The following is a 15,113-nucleotide window of genomic DNA, read 5'->3' on the forward strand; positions in this document are numbered from 1 at the left end:
TTGGTTGGGAAGCGGGGGTTATGTGGGTTAACTGTTGGGTTAATTTTTGATCTGTATGGGTGTGTCTGGTGAGCAGTGGTACAGAGTGACAGATAGTTGGCACACATTATGTCTCGTCTGGTGGCTAGGCTTGTGAGGCCCGTTTCCCTGTAAAGTCCGAGGATAGGAGTGGAACGCATTGCGCCACATATAAGTCGCATGGCATTGTTTTGGATGACCTCTAGGCTCTGTAGGTTAGTAGGCGCAGCCGATGCATATGCTTGGCAACAATAGTCTATTTGGCTGCGAATGTAGGTTGTATAGAAACGGAGCAGGATTTTATGGTGTGCTCCCCAGGTGGTGCCAGTGAGGGCTTTCAGTATGGCGAGTCGGGGTTGTGTCGTCTGTTTAAGGTGTTGAATGTGTGCTGTCCAGGTAAGTGAGGGCGAGTCTAAGTGCATGCCAAGGTATTTATGTTCTCGTACGTGTTGGATGGGAGTGTTGTGTATTGTGAGGGTGGGTAGATGAACGAGTCTTTTTTTAGTGAAAATTTGATAATAGGTTTTGGTAGTACTAACTTGAAGGCCCCATTGTTGTGTCCAATCTATGAGGTGATCAAGTGCTGTTTGCATTGTTGAGACTGTATTAGGTAAGGCGTTGTCTGAATAATACAGTGTTAAGTCGTCGGCGTACGCCGAGAGGTTAACAGGATGGGTGTTAGGCAAATCTGCTAAGAATGCAGCAAAAAGGGTTGGGCTTAATATGGAGCCTTGTGGGACACCCGTTTGTACTGGGATGTCATCGGAAAACTCGCCTTGTATATAGACTTTAGAGGTCCTGTTCGTAAGATAAGATTTTAACCATAAAAGTAATCTTCCCTGTACGCCTAAACGCGCAAGCTTTGCGAGGAGGCAAGTATGAGGAATGCTATCAAAAGCTCCTTTGAGGTCTAGGTAGACAACAAGACAATATTTACTGCTTCTGAGAGAGGTGCGGATTTCATGTTCAAGGCAGAGTATCTGATCGAGTGTGGAGCATTGCGGTCGAAATCCAGCTTGGAGTGACGGTATAATATTATTATATTCTAGATACCATTGGAGGCGAGTATGTACTAGTCTTTCCATGACTTTACTGAGGCATGATAGTAGGGAAATAGGCCTATATGACGCAGGTTGGGATGGGTCTTTTCCTGGTTTAAGGAACAGAAGAATAATACTGGTCTGCCATTGTGAGGGAATATTTCCGTGAGTCCAGCATAGGTTGTAATAGTTTAGGAGAGTACTATGTGCAGTTGATGGGAGATGTTTTATGAGTTCATATGGAATTCCATCCTCTCCAGGTGCCTTGCCAAGAGGTAGGCGGGTTAAGGCTAATTGTAGCTCGCTTAAGGTGTATATGTTGTCGACGCCAGGCATGGGTAGCAGTATGGCACGGTCAATTTCTTGTCTAAGGGGGAGTTCTTGGGCATGAAAGAAGGGTGTTGAGAGGGTAACTTTAAGACATTCAGCAAGAACATTTGCACGCTCCTGAGGTGTTTGACAGAGTGAACCGTTGATCGTCAGGGGGAACGAAGGGAATGTTGGGTGACCATTAATGCTGTTAAATGTAGCCCAGACTTTTGAATGTGGCGTAGTGGGTGTGAGGCTATCACAAAATTTTGCCCATGATGCTCGCTTTGCTGACAGTATGGTTTTTTTGGCTTCTGCTGTAGCCCGCCGGAGATTAACCCAGTTCTGTAGGGAGGGTTGACGTCTTTGTTTTTGTATGGCTCGTCGGCGTAAAGCGACTGTTCGTGCACATTCCGCGTTCCACCACGGTTTAAGTGGTTTGTTGGACCTATGTCCTGAAGTTTTCTTGAGCATTTGGGTGGCTGCACAATTTATGGCCGAGGTGATTGTGGACAGTCGCGTGTTGGGGTCTACATCGTCTGTATCTGGGAGACAGACAGTATCAGCCCATTTTTTCTTATCTAGTTTCTTAATGTTCCACTTGGGGAGCGTTAGGGGGTGGGTTGGTGGCTGAAAGTTAGTAAATTTTATAATGAGGGGTTTGTGGTCACTTCCAATATCTGGTCCAGTATGAAACTGTAGTTCTTGTTGAAAGTGTGCAGAGCCAAAGCAGATGTCCAATGAGGCTTCATAATTGGTTCTGTAGTTAAAGTAGGTTGCAAGGTAGGGCGGCGAAAGAAGAATATATGGTGTAGTGTCTAAGTAGTTATATAAATCGGTGCCTGCAGTATTTTGGGTACCTCTACTCCATGTGGGGTGGTTTGCATTGAGATCACCTGTAACAATGATCGGTTGCCGTAGTTGGTTTAGATAGAATTCTAGTTCATTTAAATTTATTGTGCCACCAGGGTTGTATATACCCAGAAAGGATATGTGTGTACCATTGTAGGGTATTAGGCATGCTAAAATTTCTAGCTTACCATTTACAAAATGTGTAAGCGTTACAGGTTTACATGTCATGTTACTCCGTGTTAGGAGGAAAATACCACCACCCATACGGTTTGGTCTGTCCAGTCTCTGCATCTGAAAGTTTTTAAAAATAGGATTTTGTTTAGGGGTGAGCCAGGATTCGGTTATGAAAGCTAAGTCCGGTTTGGATGAGTAAAGGAATTGTTTAAGTTCTGTGAGAGATGTTTTAATGCTTTTTGCGTTCCAAGTCATGAATGTTAGGGGAGCCATTTAGGATGTGTGGGTTATGGATGTGTCTGTTTTCCTTGGCATGCCAGTAGTAGTACGTGTTGGATACCTAGATGTGGATGTGGGCTGTGCCTTACTCTTGGTACTGGCGGTTTGGGTTTGTGGCAAGTCAGCCTGTGGAATGATTTTGGTAAGGCGTGCTAGGGAGTTATTTATTAGTTTTTCTATCATCTGTTCAAACAATGTGTGTCCAGCAATGGTGGCTTTGTTTGGGCGGATGTCAGTGTCTGTAGCTGTTGATGGGATGTCTTTTGGGTCAGCCTCAGGAGTGGGTTGTGTTACTTGTGTAAAGAATTTAGTTAGCAGTCGGTCCAGCGTCTTTTCTAGTGCATTTTCAATGCGCGTGACAACAGTTTCAACAAGATCATTTTCAATGCGAGTGACAAGAGTTTCAACAAGATCAGGATTCAGTTGTGCACTTTGTGAGGGATGGTTGGACCCTGGGGTTGTGGGAGTGTCGGTGACAGATATATCAGGTACAGGCAAAGGCTGTGTTTGAGTGTGAGGTAGTGTTTGATGATGGGCTGTGTTTGGTTGTTTCAGTGCACTACTGTATAGCAGGTTGTTGGTAGGGAGAACCTTAGTTTTTGCTGCTGCTGCTATGTATGAGGGACATTGTTTGAATGTAATGTCGTGGTCGCCACCACAGTTTGAGCAGGTAAGTGTATCTGATGTACAATCTTGCGTGTAATGGGAACCAGAGCATTTCCCACATTTAATGTCTTTGGTGCAGCCTTTCCAGGTATGGTTAAAACCTTTACATTTAAAACACTGAGTGGGACGTGGTATATACACCTCTAGTTTATGGAGGAAGCCATTTAACCAAATCCTCTCAGGGGGGATGTAGTCTAGAAAGGTGAGCAGAGCAGTGCCTGTATCACTCAGTTCTCCGTCTGTTCTTCGCATAAATTTTTTTATTCCATGGATCGGGATGTCATGTGTCTCAAGTTGTGCTTTGATGTCGTCTACACTGATGTCTACCACATGTCGGATTACATATTTTGTTAATCGGTCCCCAAGTGGTTTGTAGCACTTGACTTTGTGGCCACAGATGTCAGTAATGTCTGAAAGCTTTAGTTCTTTGCCATGTTTGTGGTCCACTGCGATCAGGTTTTTCTGTTTATTTGGTCTCATATTGTGCACATCGATCCCGAATATCTTGGGAATGGCATTATATAAGATACTTTGTGCTCGGCTATTTCTGAACACATTTTCCTCTTCGCCATCAAAGGCAATGATGAAAGTTTGCAAATAAGAAGAACTTAGCCTACCTTGGTTGAGCTGTGGAGGTTGATACTGAGGCCGCGTGGTGCCGGCATGGTCTCTGTTTACCTCTGTAAGTTGGCGGCGTTTCGCCTCCAATCTGTTTGCCTTGCTGTGATGTTTGCTGTCTAGGAAAACTCCATCTAGATCCTCTTCTAAGACCGGGTGATGTTCATGATCTAAATGTGTGGTATGCAACAGTGGTTCCCCAGTGTCCTCTAAGGTATCGACAATATTTGCAGGAGAGACGCTGCGCGAACCTCCACCAGACGCCATGACGCTCACCTCAAATAACAATTCACTTAGGATATATTACACTAACAGTAAAAGTCTAAAAAATAAAATTAATGAATTAAATGCTCTTGTCTGCACAGAAAAAATAGATATTATTGCACTTACCGAAACGTGGATGAATGTAGAAAATAGAGAACTATTAGCTGAATATCAGATAAATGGATTTAAACTATTTCCCACAGATAGATATATTAGACGAGGAGGGGGAGTAGCCATATATGTTAGGGACAATTTGAAATGTAGTCTCAAAGAGGGAATGAAAACTGAGCAACACACAGAAACTATTTGGATAGAATTAAACGAAAAAGCAAATAATATTATAATAGGAGTTATATATAGGCCACCAAATTTAGACAGAATGGAAGCAAAGCATCTATGGGATGAAATATCTAGAGCATCTAGATCTAACAGTATTTATGTCATGGGTGACTTTAATTTTAGTGGAATAAACTGGGTGAACAAAACAGGGAATAGGGAAGCAGAAGATTTTCTAGAATTAATTGACGATTGCTTTCTTACGCAACACATTAAGGAACCAACGCGGGAAAATAATATTTTAGATTTAGTGTTAACTAACAGGGAAACACAAATTAATGACATCGAAATAGGGAGTGAGCTAGGGAACAGTGATCACAAAGTAATCAGATTTAGCATAGAATGGAATAGACCTGTAGGAGAAAATTCTGTTAAAGTGCCAGATTTTCGAAAAGCTGATTTTAATAGCCTAAGAAATTTTTTGGGTCATATTGATTGGAAAGTCTTGGGTATGGGGTGTGGGCCGGTCTTGGAGCGAGACATGAACCCAGCGATAAATGGGGATTTCGATGTGGATTCAATATATAACTTATTTAAGAATATTCTAAACAAAGCACAGGAACGTAGTATACCATACAAATTGAATAGATCGAATATTAATGACCCAAAGTGGATAAAAAATAATTTAAAGAACCTTATAGGTAAAAAGAGAGCTTGGTACAAAAGGATCAAGTATGGGGAAGTCAGGTTAGAACAGGAATTCATACAACTGGTTTGAAATGTTAAAAAAGAGATTAGGAAAGCAAAAAGAAACTATGAAGTTCGCATAGCAGAGCAAGCAAAGTCAAATCCTAAAGGGTTTCTTCAGTTATATCGAACTAAGACTAGGGAAAGGATAGGTCCATTAAAATCTGAGACAGGTCAAATAACGGATAATGACAAGGAGATGAGTAGTATTTTTAACAAATATTTTATATCTGTATTTACTAAAGAAAAACTTAATAATATGCCTTCAGCCGAGCAAGTCTATGTGGGTGGGGATGAGGACAGGTTGACTAGTTTAGCAGCTACCAGGGAGGATGTAATTAAACAATTAGAAAAACTAAAACCAAACAAATCGCCAGGGCCGGATGAAGTGTTTGCCAGGGTGCTTAAAGAATGCAAAGAGGAGCTTTCCGAGCCACTGTCTACCATATTTAATAAATCAATAGAGTCAGGCAGAGTGCCAGAGTCATGGAAGGTAGCTAATGTGGTACCAATTTTTAAGAAAGGAGATAGATCACTTGCGTCAAACTATCGGCCAATTAGCCTAACGTCTATTGTGGGAAAGTTACTTGAATCAATAATTGCAAATACAATTCGTCTCCATCTAGAAAAACATAAATTAATAAATGAGTTGCAACATGGTTTTACAAATGGCCGTTCATGTTTAACAAATTTGCTAACTTTTTATTCCAGCAGTTGATAGTGGTAAGGATTGTGATGTTGTATACCTTGACTTTAGCAAAGCTTCTGATACAGTGCCACATGAAAGACTAATTAAAAAAATAGAAGCTCATGGTATTGGGGGTGCTATATTAAGTTGGATTAGAGCATGGCTATTCCAAAGGAAACAGAGAGTTAGTATAAATGGGGTTAAGTCAGAGTGGGATAATGTTGTTAGTGGAGTACCACAGGGCTCTGTCCTGGGACCTCTGTTGTTTATAATATATATAAATGATTTAGATTCAGGTTTGAGTAGCAACATTTGCAAATTTGCCATTGATACGAAAATCGGTAGTGAAATTAATTCGGAGGAGGACTCACTATCACTTCAAGTTGATCTAGATAGGGTTTTGAAATGGTCGAAGGATTGGCAGATGCAGTTTAATGCTGATAAATGTAAAGTTCTGAGGTTAGGTAATGATGATAGGGTTACAAAATACGAGCTAGATGGTGTTGAGATTGCGAAGTCGAATTGCGAAAGGGATCTGGGAGTTATGATTAGCAAGAATTTAAAACAAAAGGATCAATGCATAAATGTTCGTAATAAGGCAAATCGGACACTTGGATTTATTAATCGCAACGTTAGTAACAAGACACCTGGTGTGGTTCTCAAGCTATATCTTGCTCTAGTTAGGCCCTATTTAGATTATGCAGTTCAGTTTTGGTCGCCATATTATAGAATGGATAAAAATTCACTTGAACGTGTCCAGCGTAGGATGACTAAGTTAATTCCCCAAATTAGAAATCGTTCAAATGAAGAAAGGTTAACAAAGCTTAAGTTGCATTCACTGGAAAGGCGAAGACTTAGGGGTGACATGATAGAGTTTTACAAGTGGGTGAATGGACATAACAAAGGGGATATTAATAGGGTGTTAAAAGTATCAACACAAGACAGAACACGAAACAATGGGTATAAATTGGATAAGTTTTAGATTTAGGAAAGACTTGGGTAAATACTGGTTCAGTAACAGGGTTGTTGATTTGTGGAACCAATTGCCGCGTAACATTGTGGAGGTGGGGTCCCTCGATTGTTTCAAGCACGGGTTGGACATGTATATGAGTGGGATTGGGTGGTTATAAATAGGAGCTGCCTCGTATGGGCCAACAGGCCTTCTGCAGTTACCTTTGTTCTTATGTTCTAGGTTTTCAAGTGGGTGAATGGACATAACAGGGGGGATATTAATAGGGTATTAAAAATATCAACACAAGACAGAACACGAAACAATGGGTATAAATTGGATAAGTTTAGATTTAGGAAAGACTTGAGTAAATATGATACGAAACGATGATACGAAAATCGGTAGGGAAATTCATTCTGAGGAGGACTCACTATCACTTCAAGTTGATCTAGATAGGGTTTTGAAATAGTCGAAGGATTGGCAGATGCAGTTTAATGCTGATAAATGTAAAGTTCTGAGGTTAGGTAATGATGATAGGGTTACAAGATACGAGCTAGATGGTGTTGAGATTGCGAAGTCGAATTGCGAAAGGGATCTGGGAGTTATGATTAGTAAGAATTTAAAACAAAAGGATCAATGCATAAATGTTCGTAATAAGGCAAATCGGACACTTGGATTTATTAATCGCAGCGTTAGTAACAAGACACCTGGTGTGGTTCTCAAGCTATATCTTGCTCTAGTTAGGCCCCATTTAGATTATGCAGTTCAGTTTTGGTCGCTATATTATAGAATGGATATAAATTCACTTGAACGTGTCCAGCGTAGGATGACTAAGTTAATTCCCCAAATTAGAAATCTTTCATATGAAGAAAGATTAACAAAGCTTAAGTTGCATTCACTGGAAAGGCGAAGAGTTAGGGGTGACATGATAGAGGTTTACAAGTGGATGAATGGACATAACAGAGGTGATATTAATAGGGTATTATAAATATCAACACAAGACAGAACACGAAACAATGGGTATAAATTGGATAAGTTTAGATTGAGGAAAGACTTGGGTAAATACTGGTTCAGTAACAGGGTTGTTGATTTGTGGAACCGATTGCCGCATAACGTGGTCGAGGTGGGGTCCCTCGATTGTTTCAAGCGCGGGTTGGACAAGTATATGAGTGGGATTGGGTGGTTATAGATAGGAGCTGCCTCGTATGGGCCAATAGGCCTTCTGCAGTTACCTTTGTTCTTATGTTCTTATTACCAGTTAAAAAATCAGCATGTGACCCGCAAATGGCTCAAGGAAGTAATAGAGCAACAAATGGAAAAACAACAACAACAACAGTCAGCTAACATGTCACCTACTATCTGGCGACTCCACATAAATACGTGAACAACATTATCACCCCTCAATCGGCTTTAAACAAGCAATAAGAGAATATCATCCCTTCTCTTAGCCTTTACCTCTGGAAGGGTTTCGACCCAAGCAGCAGAATCAATACCTCATTATCTTCTTAATGAGTGATTAACTCTACGAGTGTCAAGCGTGTTGGAAAACATTTAGTCGTCTTGGAAATATGAAGAACCACAAAATGGTGCATACTGATCTTAAACCTCGCACTTGTCTCGAATATGGTGAAAGTTTCTGCCAAACTGGAACTCTGAAAAAACTCAAGAGGGCAAATTTGGGTAGTAAATCATATGAGTGTTTTGAGTGCGGAGAAACGTTCAGCCGAATAAAAAATTTAAAGAAACACAAAATGATGCACAAAGGTGAAAAGCCCTTCAGCTGTGATGTTTGTGGAAAGAATTTCAGTACCCGTCGAAATATAATTAGGCACTTGTTAGTACACTCTGGTGAGAAATCCCACGAGTGTTCAGAGTGTGGGAAAAGATTCTCTCGATATGACCTTTTGAAGAAACACAGAATTGTGCATACGAGAGATAAACCCGAGTGTCCAGAGTGTGGGAAAAAAATCGGTGCACTTGGAACTATGAAGAAACACATGATGGTGCACACGGGTGAAAAGCCTCATAGGTGTAATGTGTGTGGGAAAAATTTGAGTAGTCGTAGCAGTCTAAATGATCACATGTTAATGCATACTGGAGAAAAACCTTTCAAGTGTGATGAGTGTGGAAAAAGTTTCAGGTATCGTAGCCATATAGTTAGGCACATAATAGAGCATTCTGGTGAGAAACCTTACGAGTGTCTAGAGTGTTGTAAAAAATTCTTTCGAAACGGACATTTGAAGAGCCACCGAAGAGTGCATACTAGAGAAAAATTTCAAGACTGAGAAAAAGATTCATTCAACTTGGAGCTATGAAAACACACAGGATTATGCAAACAAGTTTGGTCAGTTTATGATAAGAAATTCTCATAATTTCGAGTGAAATAGATTTTATTTTATTGCAAATTGTTTATAATTACTAGAACATAATATGTATTTTATTGGTGTAAGTAATAAAATTTTTATCCCACTATCAAAGCTTCTTTTTTCTTCCTACTCTTGGTGGTATTGTTTCTATGACAAATCTATGAGTGGGATTGGGTGGTTATAAATAGGAGCTGCCTCGTATGGGCCAACAGGCCTTCTGCAGTTACCTTTGTTCTTATGTTCTAGGTTTTCAAGTGGGTGAATGGATGGTAGATAAATCTATGAAAACAGGTTAAATTTAAGACTTAAAATATAGGTCCTTAAATTTAACCTTAATTTAGGTTAAATATTGCTAAGGAAATTTAATCCTCAAAATGGATTTTATGATGAATCTTACCTATGATTTTATGATGAATCTAATCTTTATGATGATGACTTACCTTTTAACTGCCAAAAAATACTGTAACAAAATAAAGAGAAAACTAATAAGATCACATGAAACTTCAAGTGAACTATTTGGATAGAACTTTTGTGCCAGAGATAGGAGGAACAAGTTAAGTGTTTGCTATCCAGGAGCTTGAATTGGTGATATTGTTAACAACATGAATGATATTATGACTGGAAATGGGAACAAACGTGAACCCATTATCTGTATCAGTGCCGGTGGAAATGATGTTTGACGAGTTAGCAGTAAGACACTGTATCAGTGCCGGTGGAAATAATGTTTGACGAGTTAGGAGTAAGACATTGATACAGAGGTTTAAGACAGCTACAGAATTAGTTAGAAGCAAAGGAATCCTTATCATAAGTGGCATTCTTCCAAGAGATCGAGTTAAAAATAAATGATTGTCGAAGGCACTTGCCGACTGGACAAATATTGCAAATCAAATGGATAACAGGAAACATCTATGGAAGGAAAGACATGTGTGCATCTATCTAGGGCTGGGGTTGCTGTTGCGAGCTCATTGGAACATTGTCATAGGGTTGTTTAGGTTTAAATAGTTACTAGATAGTGATAGGGAATTGATATGGAGATAGGAGGTAATAAATATATGAGTTTATGAGGAAAACAAATTGCCAAATGAACCTGGAAAGAGAATTGCCTCAAAATAAAAATTCAATTAGTCATATATTACTTGAACAATGTGAGTCAAAGCAGAAGATTTTCTAGAATTAATTGACGATTGCTTTCTTACGCAACACGTAAAGTAACCAACGCGGGAAAATAATATTTTAGATTTAGTGTTAACTAACAGGGAAACTCAAATTAAGGACAGCGAAATAGGGAGTGAGCTAGGGAACAGTGGTCATAAAGAAATCAGATTTAGCATAGAATGGAATAGATCTGTAGGAGAAAATTATGTTAAAGTACCTGATTTTCGAAAAGCTAATTTCAATAACCTAAGAAATTTATTGGGTGAAATAGATTGGAAAGTCTTGGGTATGGGGTGTGGGCCGGTCTTGGAGCTAGACGTGAACCCAGCGATAGGTGACGTAAAAGGGTTTTTCGATGTGGATTCAAAATATAACCTATTTAAAAATATTCTAAGCAAAGCCCAGGAACGTAGTATACCATATAAATTGAATAGATCTGTTACTGACCCGAGTCCAGCATCCGAGCACGGAGCAGTGACGACAACGCCATCTGTGGGTCAGCTCCCGAAACCCCCTCCAAATGGACGACGCCATCTAGCGAGGGCGGGATATACCGGCCACAGGGGCTGGTTTTCCGTCTTAATCAGCTGCTGACCTCTGGTGAGGTGACGCTTAGACAGCAACGCCATCTATGGAGTGGCGTTGCTGTCTACGTTGCTCCGTTGATCAATCAGAGCTGTCAATCAGCTCCGCGTAGCAACGGAGCTGATTGGATCATGCCAGCTACAGGCAGGATTTGTGGTTGAAGGCCTCCACGACGGTGCATCCAGTGGGACTGTGATTGGGCTGGCCTGTTGCCAGGGTAGATAAATCCTAGAGAATCAAAGGATTCATCATGAGGCCACGAGAAGAGAACCAGGGCTACTCATCTTGAGCACCGTAGAGCATCCTGTGTCTTCGGAGGAAGACAAGTTATTGTATATAAGTGTAGTTACAGCCCCAGCGAGTGACTGTGAGATATTTATGGTGGTGGTTAATATATATATTTAAATTAGTGTATTTGTATCCCTTCCCCTTTAATTTCACTTGCGTTACGGAACACACCCCTTGAAAGCCACTACTAACTTGGGGCCGGATACCCAAACTCCAATAACATCAGAGAAGAACCCCAGTTGCGACCCAATAGGATTCGTAACAAGATCGAATACTAATGATCCAAAGTGGATAACAAAGGATCTGAAGAACCTTATAAGTAAAAAGATAATGTGGTACAAAAGGATTAGGAATGGGGAAGTCAGTTTAGAACAGGAATTCATACAACTGGTTAGAAATACTAAAAGAGAGATAAGGAAAGCAAAAAGAAACTATGAAGTTCGCATAGCAGAGCAAGCATAGACAAATCCTAAAGGATTTTTCCAGGTATACCGGACATAGATTAGGGAAAGGATAGGTCCATTAAAAACTGACACAGATCAAATAACAGATAATGATGAAGAGATGTAATTTTAGTAATTTTAAAAAATATTTTATATCTGTATTTACTAAAGAGGAACTATGCCTTCAGCCGAACAAGTCTATGTGGGTGGGGACGAGGACAGGTTGACTAGTTTAGCATTTGCCAGGGAGGATGTAATTAAAGAAATAGTTAAACTCAAACCAAACAAATCCCCAGGGCCGGATGAAGTGTTTGCCAGGGTGCTTAAAGAATGCAAAGAGGAGCTTTCCGATCCACTGTCTACCATATTTAATAAATCAATAGAGTTAGGCAAAGTGCTAGAGTTATGGAAAGTTGCTAATGTGATACCAATTTTTAAGAAAGGAGATCACTTGCGTCTAACTATCGACCAATTAGCCTAGCGTCTAACGTGGGAAAGTTACTTGAATCGATAATTGCAAATAAAATTCGTCTTCATCTTGAAAAACACAAATTAATAAATGAGTCGCAATATGGTTTTACAAATGGCCGTTTAACAAATTTGCTATCTTTTTAAGAACATAAGAACAAAGGTAACTGCAGAAGGCCTATTGGCCCATACGAGGCAGCTCCTATTTATAACCACCCAATCTCACTCATATACATGTCCAACCCATGCTTGAAACAATCGAGGTACCCCACCTCCACCACGTTACGCGGCAACTGGTTTCACAAATCAACAACCCTGTTACTGAACCAGTATTTACCCAAGTCTTTCCTAAATCTAAACTTATCCAATTTATACCCATTGTTTCCTGTTCTGTCTTGTGTTGATACTTTTAATACCCTAATAATATCCCCTTTGTTATGTCCATTCATCCACTTGTAAACCTCTATCATGTCACCCCTAACTCTTCGCCTTTCCAGTGAATGCAAATTAAGCTTTGTTAATCTTTCTTCATATGAAAGATTTCTAATTTGGGGAATTAACTTAGTCATCCTACGCTGGACACGTTCAAGTGAATTTATATCCATTCTATAGTACAGCGACCAAAACTGAACTGCATAATCTAAATGGGGCCTAACCAGAGCTAGATATAGCTGAAGAACCACACCAGGTGTCTTGTTACTAACGCTTCGATTAATAAACCCCAGTGTCCTATTTGCCTTATTACGAACATTTATGCATTGATCCTTTTGTTTTAAATTCTTACTAATCAAAACTCCCAGATCCCTTTCGCAATCTCAACACCATCTAGATCGTATCTTGTAACTCTATCATCATTACCTAACCTCAGAACTTTACATTTATCAGCATTAAACTGCATCTGCCAATCCTTTGACCATTTCAAAACCCTATTTAGATCAACTTGAAGAGATAGTGAGTCCTCGTCCGAATAAATATCCCTACCGATTTTTGTATCATCGGCAAATTTGCAAATGTTGCTACTCAAACCTGAATCTAAATCATTTATATATATTATAAATGCACAACTAGCCTAAACATGCAAGAGAGATTATACAACCTTAGAACACTCCCACCAGGAGATTCGAACCCTAACCAGCACAGAAGCCTGAAGTCGTGGAGTGGCCTACGCGGCGGAGCTGATTGGATCCTGCCAGCTACAGGCAGGATTTGTGGTTGAAGGTCTCCACGACGGTGCACCCAGTGGGACTGTGATTGGGCTGGCCTGTGGCCAGGGTAGATAAATCCTAGAGAATCAAAGGATTCATCATGAGGCCACGAGAAGAGAACCAGGGCTACTCATCTTGAGCACCGTAGAGCATCCTGTGTCTTCGGAGGAAGACAAGTTATTGTATATAAGTGTAGTTACAGCCCCAGCGAGTGACTGTGAGATATTTATGGTGGTGGTTAATATATATATTTAAATTAGTGTATTTGTATCCCTTCCCCTTTAATTTCACTTGCGTTACGGAACACACCCCTTGAAAGCCACTACTAACTTGGGGCCGGATACCCAAACTCCAATAACATCAGAGAAGAACCCCAGTTGCGACCCAATAGGGCCGTAACAAGATCGAATACTAATGATCCAAAGTGGATAACAAAGGATCTGAAGAACCTTATAAGTAAAAAGATAATGTGGTACAAAAGGATTAGGAATGGGGAAGTCAGTTTAGAACAGGAATTCATACAACTGGTTAGAAATACTAAAAGAGAGATAAGGAAAGCAAAAAGAAACTATGAAGTTCGCATAGCAGAGCAAGCATAGACAAATCCTAAAGGATTTTTCCAGGTATACCGGACATAGATTAGGGAAAGGATAGGTCCATTAAAAACTGACACAGATCAAATAACAGATAATGATGAAGAGATGTAATTTTAGTAATTTTAAAAAATATTTTATATCTGTATTTACTAAAGAGGAACTATGCCTTCAGCCGAACAAGTCTATGTGGGTGGGGACGAGGACAGGTTGACTAGTTTAGCATTTGCCAGGGAGGATGTAATTAAAGAAATAGTTAAACTCAAACCAAACAAATCCCCAGGGCCGGATGAAGTGTTTGCCAGGGTGCTTAAAGAATGCAAAGAGGAGCTTTCCGATCCACTGTCTACCATATTTAATAAATCAATAGAGTTAGGCAAAGTGCTAGAGTTATGGAAAGTTGCTAATGTGATACCAATTTTTAAGAAAGGAGATCACTTGCGTCTAACTATCGACCAATTAGCCTAGCGTCTAACGTGGGAAAGTTACTTGAATCGATAATTGCAAATAAAATTCGTCTTCATCTTGAAAAACACAAATTAATAAATGAGTCGCAATATGGTTTTACAAATGGCCGTTTAACAAATTTGCTATCTTTTTAAGAACATAAGAACAAAGGTAACTGCAGAAGGCCTATTGGCCCATACGAGGCAGCTCCTATTTATAACCACCCAATCTCACTCATATACATGTCCAACCCATGCTTGAAACAATCGAGGTACCCCACCTCCACCACGTTACGCGGCAACTGGTTTCACAAATCAACAACCCTGTTACTGAACCAGTATTTACCCAAGTCTTTCCTAAATCTAAACTTATCCAATTTATACCCATTGTTTCCTGTTCTGTCTTGTGTTGATACTTTTAATACCCTAATAATATCCCCTTTGTTATGTCCATTCATCCACTTGTAAACCTCTATCATGTCACCCCTAACTCTTCGCCTTTCCAGTGAATGCAAATTAAGCTTTGTTAATCTTTCTTCATATGAAAGATTTCTAATTTGGGGAATTAACTTAGTCATCCTACGCTGGACACGTTCAAGTGAATTTATATCCATTCTATAGTACAGCGACCAAAACTGAACTGCATAATCTAAATAGGGCCTAACCAGAGCTAGATATAGCTGA

The 15,113-nt window shown here is 39.9% G+C and overlaps 1 protein-coding gene across 1 annotated transcript; it reads left to right on the forward strand.

The window, feature by feature from the left end:
• The first annotated feature begins 8,448 nt into the window (after positions 1–8,448).
• Positions 8,449–9,165, forward strand: LOC123756968 (zinc finger protein 436-like). Its single transcript, XM_045740376.2, has one exon. The coding sequence runs from the start codon at positions 8,449–8,451 to the stop codon at positions 9,163–9,165; it is 717 nt and encodes a 238-aa protein (XP_045596332.2).
• The last annotated feature ends 5,948 nt before the right edge of the window (positions 9,166–15,113 follow it).

The sequence above is a fragment of the Procambarus clarkii genome, chromosome 26 (assembly GCF_040958095.1).
Source record: "Procambarus clarkii isolate CNS0578487 chromosome 26, FALCON_Pclarkii_2.0, whole genome shotgun sequence".
Taxonomy (NCBI): Eukaryota; Metazoa; Arthropoda; class Malacostraca; order Decapoda; family Cambaridae; genus Procambarus; species Procambarus clarkii.